The 16,355-nt window shown below is 38.3% G+C and overlaps 1 protein-coding gene across 2 annotated transcripts in view; it reads left to right on the top strand.

The window, feature by feature from the left end:
- Positions 1-11,503, top strand: part of CDH2 (cadherin 2) — a 218,509-nt gene extending 207,006 nt beyond the window's left edge. For both annotated transcript variants that reach the window (XM_036245120.1, XM_036245121.1), the window contains one exon: positions 10,086-11,503. In XM_036245120.1, coding sequence (XP_036101013.1) covers positions 10,086-10,292 — 207 coding nt within the window. In that variant the 3' untranslated portion in view covers positions 10,293-11,503. The remainder of the gene's footprint in view (positions 1-10,085) is intronic.
- The last annotated feature ends 4,852 nt before the right edge of the window (positions 11,504-16,355 follow it).

The following is a 16,355-nucleotide window of genomic DNA, read 5'->3' as shown; positions in this document are numbered from 1 at the left end:
AAGAGTTCTGCTACATTGAATACTTAAGTTTTGAATTAAATGATTTATGCTGCTTTGTTTGGTCATATCTATAGTTTTACTGCATTTTTCCTTTTGAATTTTTATTGCAAGTATAAGGGAGCTATACATAATAATACTGATTGTGAATTTGTGAACACGCGGCAGGACTCTTGTTCTCTGGCCGTATCCTCCCACTCGGTATATTCCAGACCAGAACAGGTCTCGGTGTGTTAGAGGGTGGAGTGCATGTATCATAGATCACCGTCAGTCCTGTGTTCACAGACTCTCACTCCTGGGCTTCCTCGAAGTAGTAACTATATTACATATACGTGATCCGTCTACCTTAGGTGTTTAAATGTGCTTACAGTGTGTAAAAAAATGTTTTGAAACAAATTTAGAATATGTATCTATCTTTACAAGTATTCATTACTGTCTATATCTAAAATACGTGCTACTTTCTGAACATATGGATTCGCTTCTACAAAGAGGTAATAGGTTAGTTGGTACTAGGTGTGATTGAAAAGTAAATGGAAGCCGAAAACAAGAGTACTAGTAATCCCTTTATCTACAAAAATATGCCCTGGCTTTTCAAGTTTGTTGAAAAGTTGGGGCCTGGTTAGGTGACTTTGCCGTTTTTATATATGACTAGATCTTTTTGAATCTGTAAAAGTGCCTGATGATTTGACTCCTCATTTCGCTCTGTCATCATAGGAATTGCTCGGTTGTTTCTGCTGGTTGTCCTGTTTCAGGATATAGTGAACCTTTGAAGTGTAGCTATAGGAACTGAACTTTTTCGAAGCGAGAATTCTAGCTTCAGTGGCATTCAGCAGATAACTAACTGACGGCTTCCTCCTGTCCCTGAAGTGGAAGTGACAGTTCTAACACTAAGCATCACCTGTCACTTGTAAGGCTGTGTGCAGCCTGACCCCTCCCTCTTCCCCCACCACAGTCCCTGCAGACTCCGCTGCAGCAGCCCCTCTCTGTGGGGCCTTCCATGGTCCCTGTGGAAGGGTCAGCTGGACACCTTCTCTGTCACAACCTTCGTCACTGGGATGGTTCTGTCGGGATTTCTCTTTACCACGGGAGCACGTGTGTTCTCTCCAAGACGGGAACTGTTTCTCGTTCATCTAACCTAAGCATCGAATCTGGTGCCTAGCTCTTAGATTTTGTTGTTTAAGAAATCCAAGGACTGCCCTGGCCGGTTTGGCTCAGCGGTTAGAGCGTCAGCCTGCGGTCCACAGAGACCCGGGTTCGGTTCCCGCTAAGGGCATGTACCTTGGCTGCAGTTTGTCCCCGGCCCTGGTTGGGTCGTGTGGGTGGCGGCCACTCGATGTGTCCCTTTCACATCGTTGTTTCTCTCTCTTTCTCTCTCTCCTTCCCGCTCTATCTGAGTAAAAAATGGAAAAATGTCCTCGGGTGAGGATAAAAAAAAAAAAAAAAAAAGAAATCCAAGGACTGTGGCAGATGTGTAGGGCATGAAGCTGTGAGCACCACCGATTTGCACTTGACTGGATTTATTGGGGCCCAAGTCGGGAGCTATTCAGTCTACTGGTGCTGATTCCATTCAGAAAATGAGTATGTTGGTGGTTCCTAGCTGCGTTTTAGCATGGGCTTCGTGTGTGTGTTCATTCATCTTTTTTACGGGGACTGGATATCCTTCAGCTGGCAACAGAGCAGGGCTGGATAATAAGATCCAGTTGCCCAACCCTTCTAATGCCACAGTAGAAATTTCCATTTGGATTTTCCTTTCCCTAAAACAGTGCCCAAGTACAGAGCCTAAAATGTGGTTTGAGACCATAACAAGCATGTGTAAAAACCTACAGGGAAGATTTTGTGCCAAGCACTGACTTGCAGGTTAACTTCTAGAATACAAACAATTCATAATTTGAAGATTTGTCTGCATTTGTTAAAAATGGCTCATTCTGAAATCATCTTGAGCTTGGTTTAGGATCACATTCAGCCAACAATTGTGAACGTCTGCTGTGTGTACGTAACTGTGCCGATGACACGTAGGTAAGAAGATAAATTAGACCTGTGTGTGTGTGTGCGCGTGCGCTGCCTGCTTTGCTGCTAGCATGGTCTTTGTACCCAGCAAACATTCTGACACTGAAGCCTTACTTGGCCAGGCAAGGAGGCCCCGTTCATCTCAGGTCCCTCTCCAACCTGCATCTCAAAAGCCAGCAACAGAGACCTCTCCTCGCAGTCCCCAGGCTCAGCTTGTAATTCTATGCCACTATCTGTCCCAACCTTCTTTCTGCAGGGAATGTCCTTCCCCCTTCTTCTAGATGTTAGTTCCTTTGCTTTTACCAACTGAAGAAAGGTCAGGGGGTGGGGTAGGTGCCATCCAGTGGCCTCCATCCTACCCAGGACTCACCTCCTTTGGTACTCCGGTCACAGGGTTCCCTTCTACCTCCCCTCTGAGCCTGCCCATAGTCCAGGTGAAGAGGTCCTTGGGGAGCAGCGTGGGGGGCATCGGTTTGCTGAATACATGGGTCGTTGAACACATTTGGGAATCATTCCCCAAATGACTACTGAATCTAAGACGTTGAATGTGATTATAAGACAGAAAATGTGCAAGAACAGGGGAACCAAAAAACCTATACCCAGAAAAGCTAAGGAGGTTAAGGTATCACAAGAAACAACTAACAAGTGAGTCCAGGGATGTGATCGTCAGTTCTGTGGGGAAACAAGGGGATGAAACTGTCAAAATACCTAGATCAGAAATAATATTCGAACACACCCCATAGATCTTCCATCTAAGACACTCATGAAGACTTTTCTGTACCTTTCTATAACTAGATAGATAAAGATAAATATGTACAGAGTTTTTCAACAGTTGAAGGTACCTAAAAAGAACTCAAGCACATTTTATAAATACATTTAAAATACCAACAGATTTCTTTATCTCTGGATCTTACTTGATTTAGCATAGTACCCAATGTTCCAAAGGAAGAATAATATAGTGGTGATTATGATTGGAGTGTTTTTATAGATGTGAGGAATAGGTAAGCTCATGAGAACATTTTCTGGTTTGTTTATTTAAATAATGAATGAGTGTTGCCTTGAATCTCAAAAATGATAACATTTCTAATCTGAAAGGTAGAATAAAACAAATCACACAATTTCTAATTTCAGCTTCAGAATTTTATTCTGTTTTGAGGTTTTTAAACATGACCTTCAGAGAGTGATAAGTTGAAACAAATTTATTTAATCTCATCCCAACAGTAGGTATTAGCATACCTTCAATAATTTTACTAATCCTATGTATTTCTTTATCTCCAAAGTATAAAAACTAGGGACATGCTTCTGTTAAAAGGCCAACTTTTGATTAATTACTTTAAAAACTTATGGAAGGTGCTTTTAGAATAACTTTCCTAAAACTACTAAAGTTTAAAACTTTTGCCTTTTTTTCTCCTATTAAATTTATTTTGTTCTCTTTAAAATATCCTGTCCAGAGCACCCTGACCAGGTTGCTCAGTTGGTTGGAGCATCATCCCGTACACCAAAAGGCTGAGGGTTTGATTCCTGATCAGAGCACATACCTAGGTTGTGGATTTGATCTGTACAGGAGGCAACTGATAATGATTCTCTCTCACATTGATATTTTTCTCTCCCTTCCTCCCTCCTTCCCACCCTTTCCCCCTTTCTCTCTCAAATCAATAAACATATCCTCAGGTAAAGAGACATATAGATATAGATATAGATGATATAGATATAGATACATATACAGACATATATTCATTCTTACAGAAGTTGGGCATTTGAGTTCAAACCCAGTTGCTTTATCTAACAGCTCAGTTCCCTTATACAAGGCCAAGATCCTTGGTTTAACCTGTTGGATTTCTAGTCTTCTTACATATAAAATGAGGGTAATAACAGAATTTTCTTTTAAGATTTCAGTGAGGATAAATGGCATAATCTATGTAAAGGTACTTGGTGTATAGTACCTGTCACATAGTAAAGTCTCTTAATTATTATCAGTATTATATCATTATTATTACAGATTACCTTTTAGGAGTAAAAACTTTCTACTGGTCCTGGCCGGTTTGGCTCAGCAGTTAGAGCATCAGTCCACAGACCAATGGGTCGTGGTTCGATTCCAGCCAAGGGCACGTACCTCGGTTGTGGTTCGTCCCTGGCCCTGGTCAGGTAGTGTGGGAGGCAGCCACTCAGTGTGGCTCTATCACATCGATGTTTCTCTGTCTCTTTCTCTCTCCCTTCCTCCCACTCTATGTGATGATAAATGGAAAAGTATCTTTGGGTAAGGAATAAAAAATAAAAACTTTCTACTGTCCTCCAATTATAAATAAAACAAACAAACACTTTTAAAACGTTCGCTCTAAGTAAAATGAAATTCCCAGAAGGGACTTAGTAATGGTGGAGATAATTCACAGAATTCTACTGTATTGTAAACATGGATACTTTTATGTTCACATATATAGTTAAACCTAGATCCCAGCTGCTTCTGAAAGGAGTACATATAAATATGCATAAGATGCTGAGATAAAAAACGAACCCAGACAGCAGCACAAAGTTACCTTCCAGAGTACCTGCTGGATGCCAGGCACCATGTGGGATGGCAGGATATGGAATGAATACGAACGACCTCTGCAGAAAGGCATGTCGCAGTCTAGTATAACCCAAACACGGCGAGAGAAGGAAAGGGGGCAAAAGAGACCACAGGAATCACTCCCAGTCATAGCTGGGGGGGGGGGGGGGGCAGTTTCCATACAGTAGTGACATTTTTAACAGGCTTTAAAAGATGGATGGATGGACAGATGGAAGGAAGGATTGTAATCAGATGGAAAATATGAGCGGAGACATTTCAAACAAATGGCATCACATTTCAGCTTGCAGGAAATGAACAGACCCCTGACACGGAGGTACACAAGCACATGTCGTTCTTCGTATGAAGGGAACTTGCTGAGTAAATTCCCTGTGGGTGCTGGAGTTGAGAATCAGTCACAGAGACATAAGGGTGGGTGAACAGTCTAGGTTCACTGAATGCTCCTCTAAAAACTTGGACTTTACCTTGTAGGTTACCCAAACATCAGACATTTGAGTAATGACTTCAGTTTCTTCCATGTCTCCAAACTTTGTCTATTGTTTACTCTAACTTTTAATCAATTTTGACTTAAAGTTTTAATAAAGGGAATTGTTTTAAAGTGCTCATGCATCAATTAAAAGTCATTGTGCCTACCCTCAGGGAAACCCCTCCTTCCTTTGGGAAAAGCTGCTGGAGGTGATCTCCATCAGAGAGTCGCACTGGGGGAGTAACATCGAATAATCTCTGAGACAAACCAATAGTAGTTTGTAGGAGGGACGCAGGAATAGTACCAAGAACAGGAGACTAGGAGAGGCTTTTGCTGTGGTCCAGGGAGGAGATAATGAGGGCCCTGAAGAATGGCAGCGGTGTCGAGACAACCAAAGACAGAATGTAAGGGAACCAATAGGACCTCGTTCCTCTTACATCCCTCCTGGTCCTTCACTAAAGGAGGCAGGTTCTTTTTTTTTTTTTTTTAATCCTCACCCGAGGACATTTTTCCATTTTTTTGTACAGATAGAGTGGGAGGGAGAAAGAGAGAGAGAGAGAGGGAAACATCAACGTGAAAGGGACACATCGAGTGGCTGCCACCCGTACAACCAACCAGGGCCGGGGCCAAACTGCAACCGAGGTACATGCCCTTAGCAGGAACTGAACCCAGGTCTCTCCGGACCGCAGGCCGATGCTCTAGCCGCTGAGCCAAACCGGCCAGGGCGAATGCAGGTTCTTATAGTCCCTGTAAAAGCATGTCTGCACCCATAAAGCATAGGATCAGAAGTCTCTAAATACGAACAGCAGGCATTCAGTCCAAGCCACAGCTCTCTCATTGTACAGAGCAAGCAGTTTAGATTCGTCCAAAGTTCAAGGCCCAGGAGAGGTGAAACACGCACGTCCTCTTCTAGATTTCGGCAAGCTTTGGTGGGAGAAAGAATACACACGCTTTGCTTGCAAAAGTGTCAGCAGTGTGCTACACGTCATGTGGAGAGATGTCCACACCTAAGAATAAGGACTCCATCAGGGTGGACCAGAAGGGTCCTGATTTCTGCACCTTCATTCACTCCGGCTGAGCCCCTGTCGCTGTCAGCTTCTCAGGAGTTGACTGTGATCTTTTTAGAATGACCAAAATAGTACCTAGAATTTATATAAGGCCTCATCCAAAAGAGTCCTATTTTATTGTCGGATAAAAATCACCACTCTCCAAGCGGAAGGGACTTGAAGTACTCACCTTCAATGTGGAAAGATGTGTTGTCTATTCTTGAAAGTTGGTTTCTGCCCTGCAACTGTGTGATGCCCCAACATAGGACAGTGATCTCTAATGCATGTCGCAGCTATTGAGAGAGAGAGAGAGAGAGAGAGAGAGAGAGAGAGAGAGAGAGAGAGAGAAGAAAAGAAAGAAAGAAAGAAAGAAAGAAAGAAAGAAAGAAAGAAAGAAAGAAAGAAAGAAAGAAAGAAAGAAAGAATACATTCAGTAACTATCAGGATGATCAGAGAACCAAGGTAGGAGCTACAGAAAATTTTAAAGAAACAAATATTTCTGAGAATCTTCAATAGTGAGCATGGAACCAGATTATTCCAGGTTTTCAGCTTATTTTAAAGAATTTGGTGGCTTAGACATTTGATGAAAAGTCTCTGGTCCTTTAACACACCAGCGATGACCAGAGACCTTCTAATATTTATGCTCGGGTCCTAGTTAACACAGGCCGTCACTTGCCTCTACACTGATTCCAGACACACTCGACGCCCTGCCATTGACTCTTTAAAGCTAAGTTTAGTCTCAACCTTTTCATTCTTCCAGTCTGGTGCTGACACCTCAAGGGCTGAGCAGGGCTCTGCGTGTATTTCCTCTTAAAATTTAAATTGTGATAAAGCAGATGATCTAAACACAGTGACGTTGGCTTTTGTCTCTGTTGTAAAGCAGCCATAATTTCACAATGACTTTAAGTCGTAATGAAAACAGTATTTGTCTTCAGAGACCCATTCTTCTTATCAGAAATTTTCTTGATTTTTCTTTAGCTCTCTTATGGGTCCTGTTCCTGTGTGCACCCAAGTTAGTGCTGAACTACAGGAATTGCTGTTGCGTACTTTCACAGTGGCTGGACTTTGCAGGGAGAAGGAAAGAGGGTCTCACGCTGGCATGTGAATATAAACTCCAGGAGGACATACATGGGATGTGGTTTAAAAATAGCTGTGCCCCCACTCTAAGCAGAATACATTACAATATAGATACTTAAGAAATATGTCTTAAATTGAATAAATAAGTGGGGGAAAAAAGTTTGAAGGTGCATTCTTTGGCTAGTGCTACCTAAGGCTATAATAACTAACAACTTCAAAGTAGTGTTGATTTAAAATAACAAAGACTCCTTTCTCAGCTTATGGGCTGTCGCCCTGCAGTGGCTCTGTTCCTGATGTCTTACGCATTTCAAAATCTAGGTCGAAGGAAAACTCCCATCCCATCCGGGCAGGCCATTCTCCTGGCTGAGGAGGAAAAGACAGAGTTCTGGGGAAAATATGTTAGTTAGAACTCTTAAAGCTCCTCTAGCCTTGGCTTGTGTGGCTCAGTTGGTTAGAGCATCATCCCGCAAACCGAAGGTTCCATTCCTGGTTGGGGCTGGTACAGAGGCAACCAACTTATGTTTCTCTCTCACATCGATGTTTCTCTCTCTCTGTCCCTCCTCCCATCCTTTTTCTCTCTCCAAAAAATTCAGTGGAAAAAAATTAATGGAAACATCCCCCTGTGAGGATTTTTTTTAGAAGAGTCCCCTCTACACTGCTGCTTACATTTCATTGGCCAACACCAGTCCCACAACTAAGCCTGACGGTGGGTTGGAGAAGTGAACTCTGGCTCCAGAGAGGCACTTGTGGTCGTGCGGGCGTGTGATCCGCCTACAGGAGCGGGTTTCATGAACCCCCGAGGACAGCAGAACAGTCTACCACAGAAAGAAATGACACATTTTGAGAAACTACAGTTTGTGGTTCTCCGTCTTAACAGAATTGCCATGTAGTTTATTCTATAAATACAATGAAGAAAATTCCATCTAAAATTATTTTTTATATATTGAAGTAGTTTGTCGTAGACCTGCTGTATTTTATTTTGCACAGGCAGTTGTGTGTTATAAGTAGCGTAACCTGTTTTGAGGAAAAGTGGTAGGATTTAGTAGGACAGACCTGGGGATGGGAAAACTGATCCTGTGTACTTTTTTTCTTGTTCTTGATTGAAGTCAAGCCACTGCCATTCTGTTTCTCAATTTCTGTCTTCAGTTTTTTGGTTTTTTTCCAAGTTCCAAAGCAGGAAATTTTTCTCTAAACTTAAAAAGTTTTCTTTTTTAAAAAAATTAATATTCATCTAAGTGTGGTGAGCTGTTGGGTCCCTTTATTCCATTTGGTCTTCAAAACGATCTTATTGTTATTACACTTGCAGATGAGGAAAAGATGTTTACAGAATGTAGCCAAGGTCAGCCCCGAGTCTGATCTCTTAACTACTTCACATAATGTCTCTAACCTTGATTTTCATGCTTCTTCCCTCTTTCCTACTTTGCAAACTTGAAAGAATAGATAAATACATAAAAACCACACATACATACTCATTAAAAAACACCCGTATTGTAAGAGTTGATCTAAAGTACGACAGTCCACCCTGGCTGATGTGGCTCAGTTGGTTGAGTGTCGTCCCGTGCACCAAAGGGTCCCGGATTCGATTCCCCATTGGACCACATACCCAGGTGTTGGATTTGATCTCTGGTCGGGGTGCATATGGGAGGCAACCAGTGGATGTTTCTCTTTCACATTGATGTTTCTTTCTCTCTCTCTCTCCCTCTCCTTTCCTCTCTTTCTAAAATCAATAATAAAGTAGGACAGTCCATGATGTCTTGGATAAGTGAGACCACCGTAAGTCCACTAGCATTTAAAAAGAAGAGTTGTACCCTGGCCAGTTTGGCTCAGCAGTTAGAGCGTTGGCACATGGACCAAAGAATCTCAGTTGATTCTGGTCAAGGGCATGTATCTCAATTGTGGTTTGGTTCCCGGCCCCGGTCAGGGTCGTGCAGGAGGCAACCAATCAACGTGTCTCTCTCACATGGATGTTTCTGTCTCTCCCACCCTTCCTCCCTCTCTATCTGAAAGTCAATGGAAAAATATCCCCGGGTGAGGATTTAAAAAATTAATTAATTAAAAAAGAAGAGTTGTAGAAAAAGAAAGTGATTGCTTGGAGACTAATGTTGCTATATCTTGGAGTACTAGAATGGAACTGGGGAAAAATTTAGATAAAACACCAAAAAAACCTAGGATTAAATCCATATAAGTTCCAAAATGTGCAATTATGAATTAACTGCAGACATATGAATTATATATTTCAAATATTTTGTATGAGTTAAGTTTATAAATAATAATTTTTTTGATTTATTTTTAAAATTTGTTACAGGAGCAGATTTTAGATCAGCAGAATTACCTCCGGCACACCATATATTTATATGATGTATAGATATCGGAGCATGACTTCTAGGGTCTGTGGGAGCTAGCAGTCACTGTATTCTTAACAATAATAGCTGATTACAATTTATCGATTAATTTCACACTTTATGTTTGGGAAGATCATAAATGATTTAATGAGTAAGTTTCCTTCTATTGTAACCAGATCTGGCCTTGTCTTTCTTCTTCTATATCCTTCCAAGTTCAGGTTAACTATAATGCCACTTCCTCCCTGAACTCCTGCTTCTCATTGCTTGCCTGAGCTTTTTGGTTTTGTTTTCCCAGCATCCTGATGACTGGCACTAGACTTGCTCCGGTTAAACTGCCCCACACTGTATGTCTTGGCCTCACTGAACTAGACTCCTTCAGGAGTCTTTCTTTACAGAGGAAAAATATGTTAGTTTTTGTCTAATTTTGAAATAGTAATAACCCTGGTTTCCATGGGTTGAAAATGTTGTGGTCTGCAGGTAGAAACTTAAAAATAAGTATTTGGTCTCATGAGACCACTGGGATCTGCTTGTGGATTTGCCAGTTATAACCCTCTCTTCATTCCTTCTTTTGTCTTTCCCAATCGTAGGGCCTTAAAGCTGCTGACAATGATCCCACAGCTCCACCGTATGACTCCCTCTTAGTCTTCGACTACGAAGGCAGTGGTTCCACGGCTGGGTCTTTGAGCTCCCTTAATTCCTCGAGTAGCGGTGGTGATCAGGACTATGACTACCTGAACGACTGGGGGCCACGCTTCAAGAAACTCGCTGACATGTACGGTGGAGGTGATGACTGAACTTCAGGGTGAACTTGGTATTTGGACAAGTACAAACAATTGCAACTGATATTCCCAAAAAGCATTCAGAAGCTAGGCTTTAACTTTGTAGTCCTACTAGCACAGTGCTTGCTGGAGGCTTGGGCATAGGCTGCAAACCAATTTGGGCTCAGAGGGAATATCAGTGATCCAATGCTGTTTGGAAAAACACTGAGCTCAGTTACACTTGAATTTTACAGTACAGAAGCACTGGGATTTTATGTGCCTTTTTGTACCTTTTTCAGATTGGAATTAGTTTTCTGTTTAAGGCTTTAATGGTACTGATTTCTGAAATGATAAGTAAAAGACAAAATATTTTATGGTGGGATCAGTAAGTTAAACCATGATACGCTTCAACACGCTTTTGTTACACTGCATTTGCTTTTATTAAAATACAGAATTAAATAAACAAACAAACAAAAACTCATGGAGCAATTTTATTATCTTGGGGGATGAGACCATGAGATTGGAAAATGTACATTACTTCTAGTTTTAGACTTTAGATTTTTTTTTTTCCTCACTAAAATCTTAAAACTTATGCAGCTGGTTGCAAATAAAGGGAGTTTTCATATCACCGATTTGTAGCAAAATTTTAATTTTTTCATAAACTAGGATGTTAGACACATTTTGGTCTTAATCCATGTACACTTTTTTATTTACTGTATTTTTTTCACTTCACTGTAAAAATGGTATGTGTACATAATGTTTTATCGGCATAGTCTATGGAGAAGTGCGGAAACTTCAGAACATGTGTATGTATTATTTGGACAATGGATTCAGGTTTTTTGCATGTTTATATCTTTCGTTATGGTAAAGTATTTACAAACAAAGTGACATTTGATTCAATTGTTGAGCTGTAGTTAGAATACTCAATTTTTAATTTTTTTAATTTGTTTTTATTTTTTATTTTTGTTCGTTTTTGTTTGGGGAGGGAGAAAAGTTCTTAGCACAAATGTTTTACATAATTTGTACCAAAACAAAAACAAAAACAAACAAAAAAAAAAGCAGAGAAAAGGAAAGGGGTGTCCTGACACTGGTGGCACTACTCAGTGTGTGTGGTTTTTTAGGAAAAAAAAGGAGAAAAAAAAAAAGCTTTTAAACTGGAGAGACTTCAGACAGCAGCTTTGCCTCTGTATTGTGTACCAGAGTATAAATGAGCACCCCAGCGTTCTGAATAAAATGCTAATTTTGGATCTGGTGACTGGTTTGAACTTTTTTTTCTACTTGAGCTGCTTTGAATGTCGAAAAAATCCCAAGTATCGGAGTTTCGTTAAGAACAAACAGTACAACAATCTGTGTTCATTCTCGCACTCGTCACCACTGAACCCTTGCATGGTAGCCGTGCGCAGAGAGCCACGGGAGAGGCCTGGCGGACCCTTCGCACAGAAGGCAAACGCCAGGGGATTCGGGAGTAGGTACTGGCGGTGGTATGCAGGGCACATCCTTAACGTCAGTGAACTCTGTGGGATCCTTAATATCACCTGTGCTTTCATTCCCTTCTGCTCAAGTTCATGGTCACACTGACTCTAACGGGCCTTTCTCCTTAGCGCAACCCTGAAAGGAAAGCCTAGTGACAAGTCCTAGGACTGGCCCTGGAATCGGCAGTGGACACCTGGAATTCTCAGGCAATCCATTGAAGCCATTGTCGCATGTACTTAGTGAAATATACTTTGATTTGACTGACTTCCGGTCACTGACATGACCATTTTTTTCCAGCTTTATTGAGGTATAATTGATAAATAAAATTGTATATACTTAAGGTGTGCAATGTGATGATTTGGTGTATGTATACATTATGAAATAATTTCCACAACCAAGTTAAGACATCCATCACCTCACATAGTTACCTTTGTGCGTGTGTGTGTGTGTGTGTAATTGTGTGGTGACAACACTTAAGATCCACTTGCTAAGCCGATTTCAAGTGTACAATATAGTATTAGCCTAATAGAGTCACAGAGAACAAAAATGGATTTTACTGAACTTTGTAAAATTGTTCGTGTATCTTACTGTGATTCATAAGTGACTTTTAAGAGACAGGAATTCTCACTGTATTTTTCTATTTGTTTCATGATTATTATTATACCATCTATTCTAATAATGTAAAATTTGAAAAACATTGACACAATATACCTCCTCTAATTAACTCCAGTACTTTTATGTTACTTTTCTAATAATTAAATGCCAGAGCTTGCCTTTGGGAATTTCCATAATGAAACTTATTAAATTTTCTAATTGAAATAGTTTTTTTGAAAATGTATTCCTAGACTGTGCCTCTATGTTGCTGTTCTTCCAAATGAAAATTAAACTATATATTTTTACATTTTTATTCTTGACACTATTACAGATTTTTAAACCGAATTTTGCAGTATTTAAAATTTTCATCATTTAGGTGAACAGACACTTCCAATAATTTTCTTAGCGTCGATGTACAGTGACAGACTACAAAATATAAATAAACTTTAAGCATTAATAATAATGAGCATTCTATATATAATCAGTAAATGTAAACATTAATATTTTTCAAAACTTATCTTTTTTTTGCAGAAGTAATACATAACTCTATTTCCTATGTGAAAACACTTCTTAAAAAAAAAAAAGGAAACCAATAAAAAGTGGCAACCCTCTGCCCTGCTGTTGGAGGAACTTCTGTTAGCTGTTAGATGTGTAATTTCTAATCTTTTTAAATAAGCATTTTACACACACATTTCTATGAAGATTTTATTTTGTTTTCATGAAAATGGGATTGCATGTGATATATTTTCTTTAACTTGCCTTTTTCACTAAGCATGTGTCTTGGGTATTTTTCCATATTAGTATATCAGTATAAATAAATATATATATATATATATATATATATATATATATATACCTCATTATTTTTAATTGCTACATCATATTCCTTAATATGGACATAGTTAATTTAACCATTTCTTAGGTATTTGTCACAATTTTTTTCACTGCTTGAAACAATGCTGCAGTTAACATCCCTGTCTCCACATGGGGGTATTTTTCTAAATGAGATGGTTGGAGATGGGATTGCTAGATTAAAGAATGTGAAATAAATCAAATATGGCTGAAATTATAATGTTTTCATGCTACTTCTCAAAGTGCCATTCAGCTGGACGATGGGACTCTAAAAACCCGCAACTTCCTCCTCTGGCAAAAGCATTTCATGCAGCTCAAAATAGTAACCACAAAATGTAAGACCATCTAGCCAATGCCTTATTCTTTTCCTTTGGAAGTGAGCCTTTGAGTCAAGCCACAGTACTAGTTTCAAGTACTCTGTGGAATGAATGTCACTATGTGACAATAAAAACTTGGAAACTGTTTACAAGTGTGGTTTATGGATCCCATCCAGAAACACGTTTTCCCAGGTCATTCCTAGTGATTTGGATCTCTTCCACGCCATTGCCAACAACAACAACAAAAACATGCATACAGAGTACTAGAATCCTGGTGAAATGGGTTATTTTCCATGATAAATGCATATGCATTTTAAATTTTAATGAAACATGGCCAAATTGTCCTAATTAAAGACTGGCACAAACTCACTTCCATCAACACTATACAAAAATCTCTAGACCCTCATCTTCAACTATCTTGGACAATGCACATGTTTAAACGTTTTGCCAATATGATGAGCAACCAAAGGTACCTCATATTAATTATGGCTTTCCTAATTGCTAATAAAATGGATTGGTGGGTGGGTTTTTTTCTTGTTTATTAGCTATTTGTGTTTCTTTAAATTGTCTATTTTAATTTCCCTGTTGAATTACTTGGCTTTTACATTTAATTAGTCAGAACTCATATGCATTTTTTTTCTGGCCATTTGCTAATCTTGTAAATTTGTCTATGTTTTCTTGTCTTATCAAAATTTTTGTTTGAAGTGGTTTACTCTGTCAGTATTTTCAACTCTAGATTTTTGAGGTCTTCCCATCTCCAAATTATAAAATTATTATCCTGTATTGTTTCCTGTTCTTTTATTGTTTTACATTCATTTAGCGCTTTTATTCACCTAGAAATTATTTTGTATCAGGTAAAAATCTAACTTCTAAAAATTTGTATATACAGTCTATTTACCAAACACCACTTGTTAAAAAGTCCAAACTTAACCTAATCATGTAAAATGTAACATTAATCATATATACAATTCCCACAGAAATGTATGTTTATTTCTAGATCATTTATTCTGTTCCATTTACTTTTTTATTTAATTCCTGCACAATACTAGACTGTTATGGTGGAATATCAGTTCTCACAAGCATTTCCACAGATTGTTCCCACACTGTGTTCATCTAATCAAAATTTTCTATATTCTTTTCCAAAATGTTACTTTGTGCATAAATTTTAGAAACATTTTGGCAAGTTCTATAAAAAATTTTATTGAGTTGTGAAGTTAATAATTTCTGCTGTCATCTCATCCAATACCATAATATCACACTTTTCAGACCATATATACATGTTTGAGTTTCATTGAACATCTCATTTTATTACACTGTTTAATAATTTTCATTGTTAGTATGAGTGGGACCTACTTTTCATAGCATTTTTAAATGATTTTTTTATTGCTATACTGAAAATATTTACTTTCATATGTTTATTTTGTTCTAATTGTCTTATTTTTCTCTTGTGTTCTAATAGCTTTTGGGTGATTCTCTTGTATTTTCCAGACCAAATAATCATGCCTACAAATAATGACAGTTTATTTTTTTTGTGTGCTTTCCAAGACTAATACTTCTCTTGTTTCTTATATATTTAGTAGTAATGTAGATCACAAGAATTTTATTGTTTCTGGCCATCTTAGAAAGGTTTTGTATATTTCATCATATATAACATTTACTGTAGACAGATATATTTAATGGTATATCTAGCTTACTTTGAGATTTGATGAATATACATGTTGCATTTTATAAAACACATTTCCTTCATCTACAGAGATGATAATATATTAACCCATTAATATAGTGAATTGTGCCATTAGATTTGCTAATATTGAATAAAACTTTTTTGTAATAAACCATTCTTGGTCATTATGTTATTTTAATGGGCATCTGATGTATTTAATTTGCTGCTATTTTACTTAGGAATTTAAAATTCCATGTGATTTTCATGTGCTTTCCTGTGTTTTTACTATTCTTGCTCAGTTTTAGCCTGAGATTTGTGCTGGCCTCAAATAAAGAATTAAGAAGAATGATTTTTTTGTGTGTGCTCTGGAACAGTTTAAATAAAATGGGATTGATTATCCATAAAAATGTGTTAAAATTCCACAATTTTACCATTGTGGGAATATGCTTTTCCCCAGTAGGAATTGGAGTATTAAGCTACTGTGCTTATTTTGACCAACTTTTACATTTTACATCTTCTTGAAAAACCTATTTGATCTGGCTTTTAAAAAATGTGTTTATAGAAAGTAGCATATGGTATTTTAAAAATCTGTCATACCTTAAATTGTTTCCTTTTTTTCTTTTCCCTTTCTCCTTTTTTCTTCAGCAAAGTGTCTATTTATTGTTCTAATAAAACAACCAGCTTTTTGATTCATTGATTTACAGCACAGTGATTTTCAGCCAATATGCCACAAGAAATTTTAAAACATGCAATATCTGACTAGTCAAAGGTACTGTCCTTTATACCCTTAGACTGTCAAAAAATAAAATAAAAAGACAATAGCCAACACAAAAATAGCCATCCAGTGAGAATGAATAAAAAACAGACCTATTTTTTTTGTCAGATTGACAAAAAATATAACATTTTTTTGGTGTGCCACAGAATTTTAGTAATTAGTCTATGTGTGCCATGAGATGAAAAAGTTGGAAAGTCACTGATCTAGAATATTTATTCACTTGATTATAGGGTTCACATTTTTCTAAACCTGTTACGTTGGTTTTTAAAATACCTAGTGTTGTGTTTATTTTTGGTTGATCAGTTTCTGAGAGAAGTTGACTAACATTTCCCAGTAGCTTTTGGATTTGTGGCTTCCCAGGCCATGCTAATACATGCTTAAAACTGTTATATCCTCTAGTTTGGATTGTAGCTTTTTTCAATGGG

The sequence above is a fragment of the Molossus molossus genome, unplaced genomic scaffold, assembly GCF_014108415.1.
Source record: "Molossus molossus isolate mMolMol1 unplaced genomic scaffold, mMolMol1.p scaffold_m16_p_6, whole genome shotgun sequence".
NCBI classification, from domain to species: Eukaryota; Metazoa; Chordata; class Mammalia; order Chiroptera; family Molossidae; genus Molossus; species Molossus molossus.
This window is presented reverse-complemented; position numbering and strand designations above follow the sequence as displayed.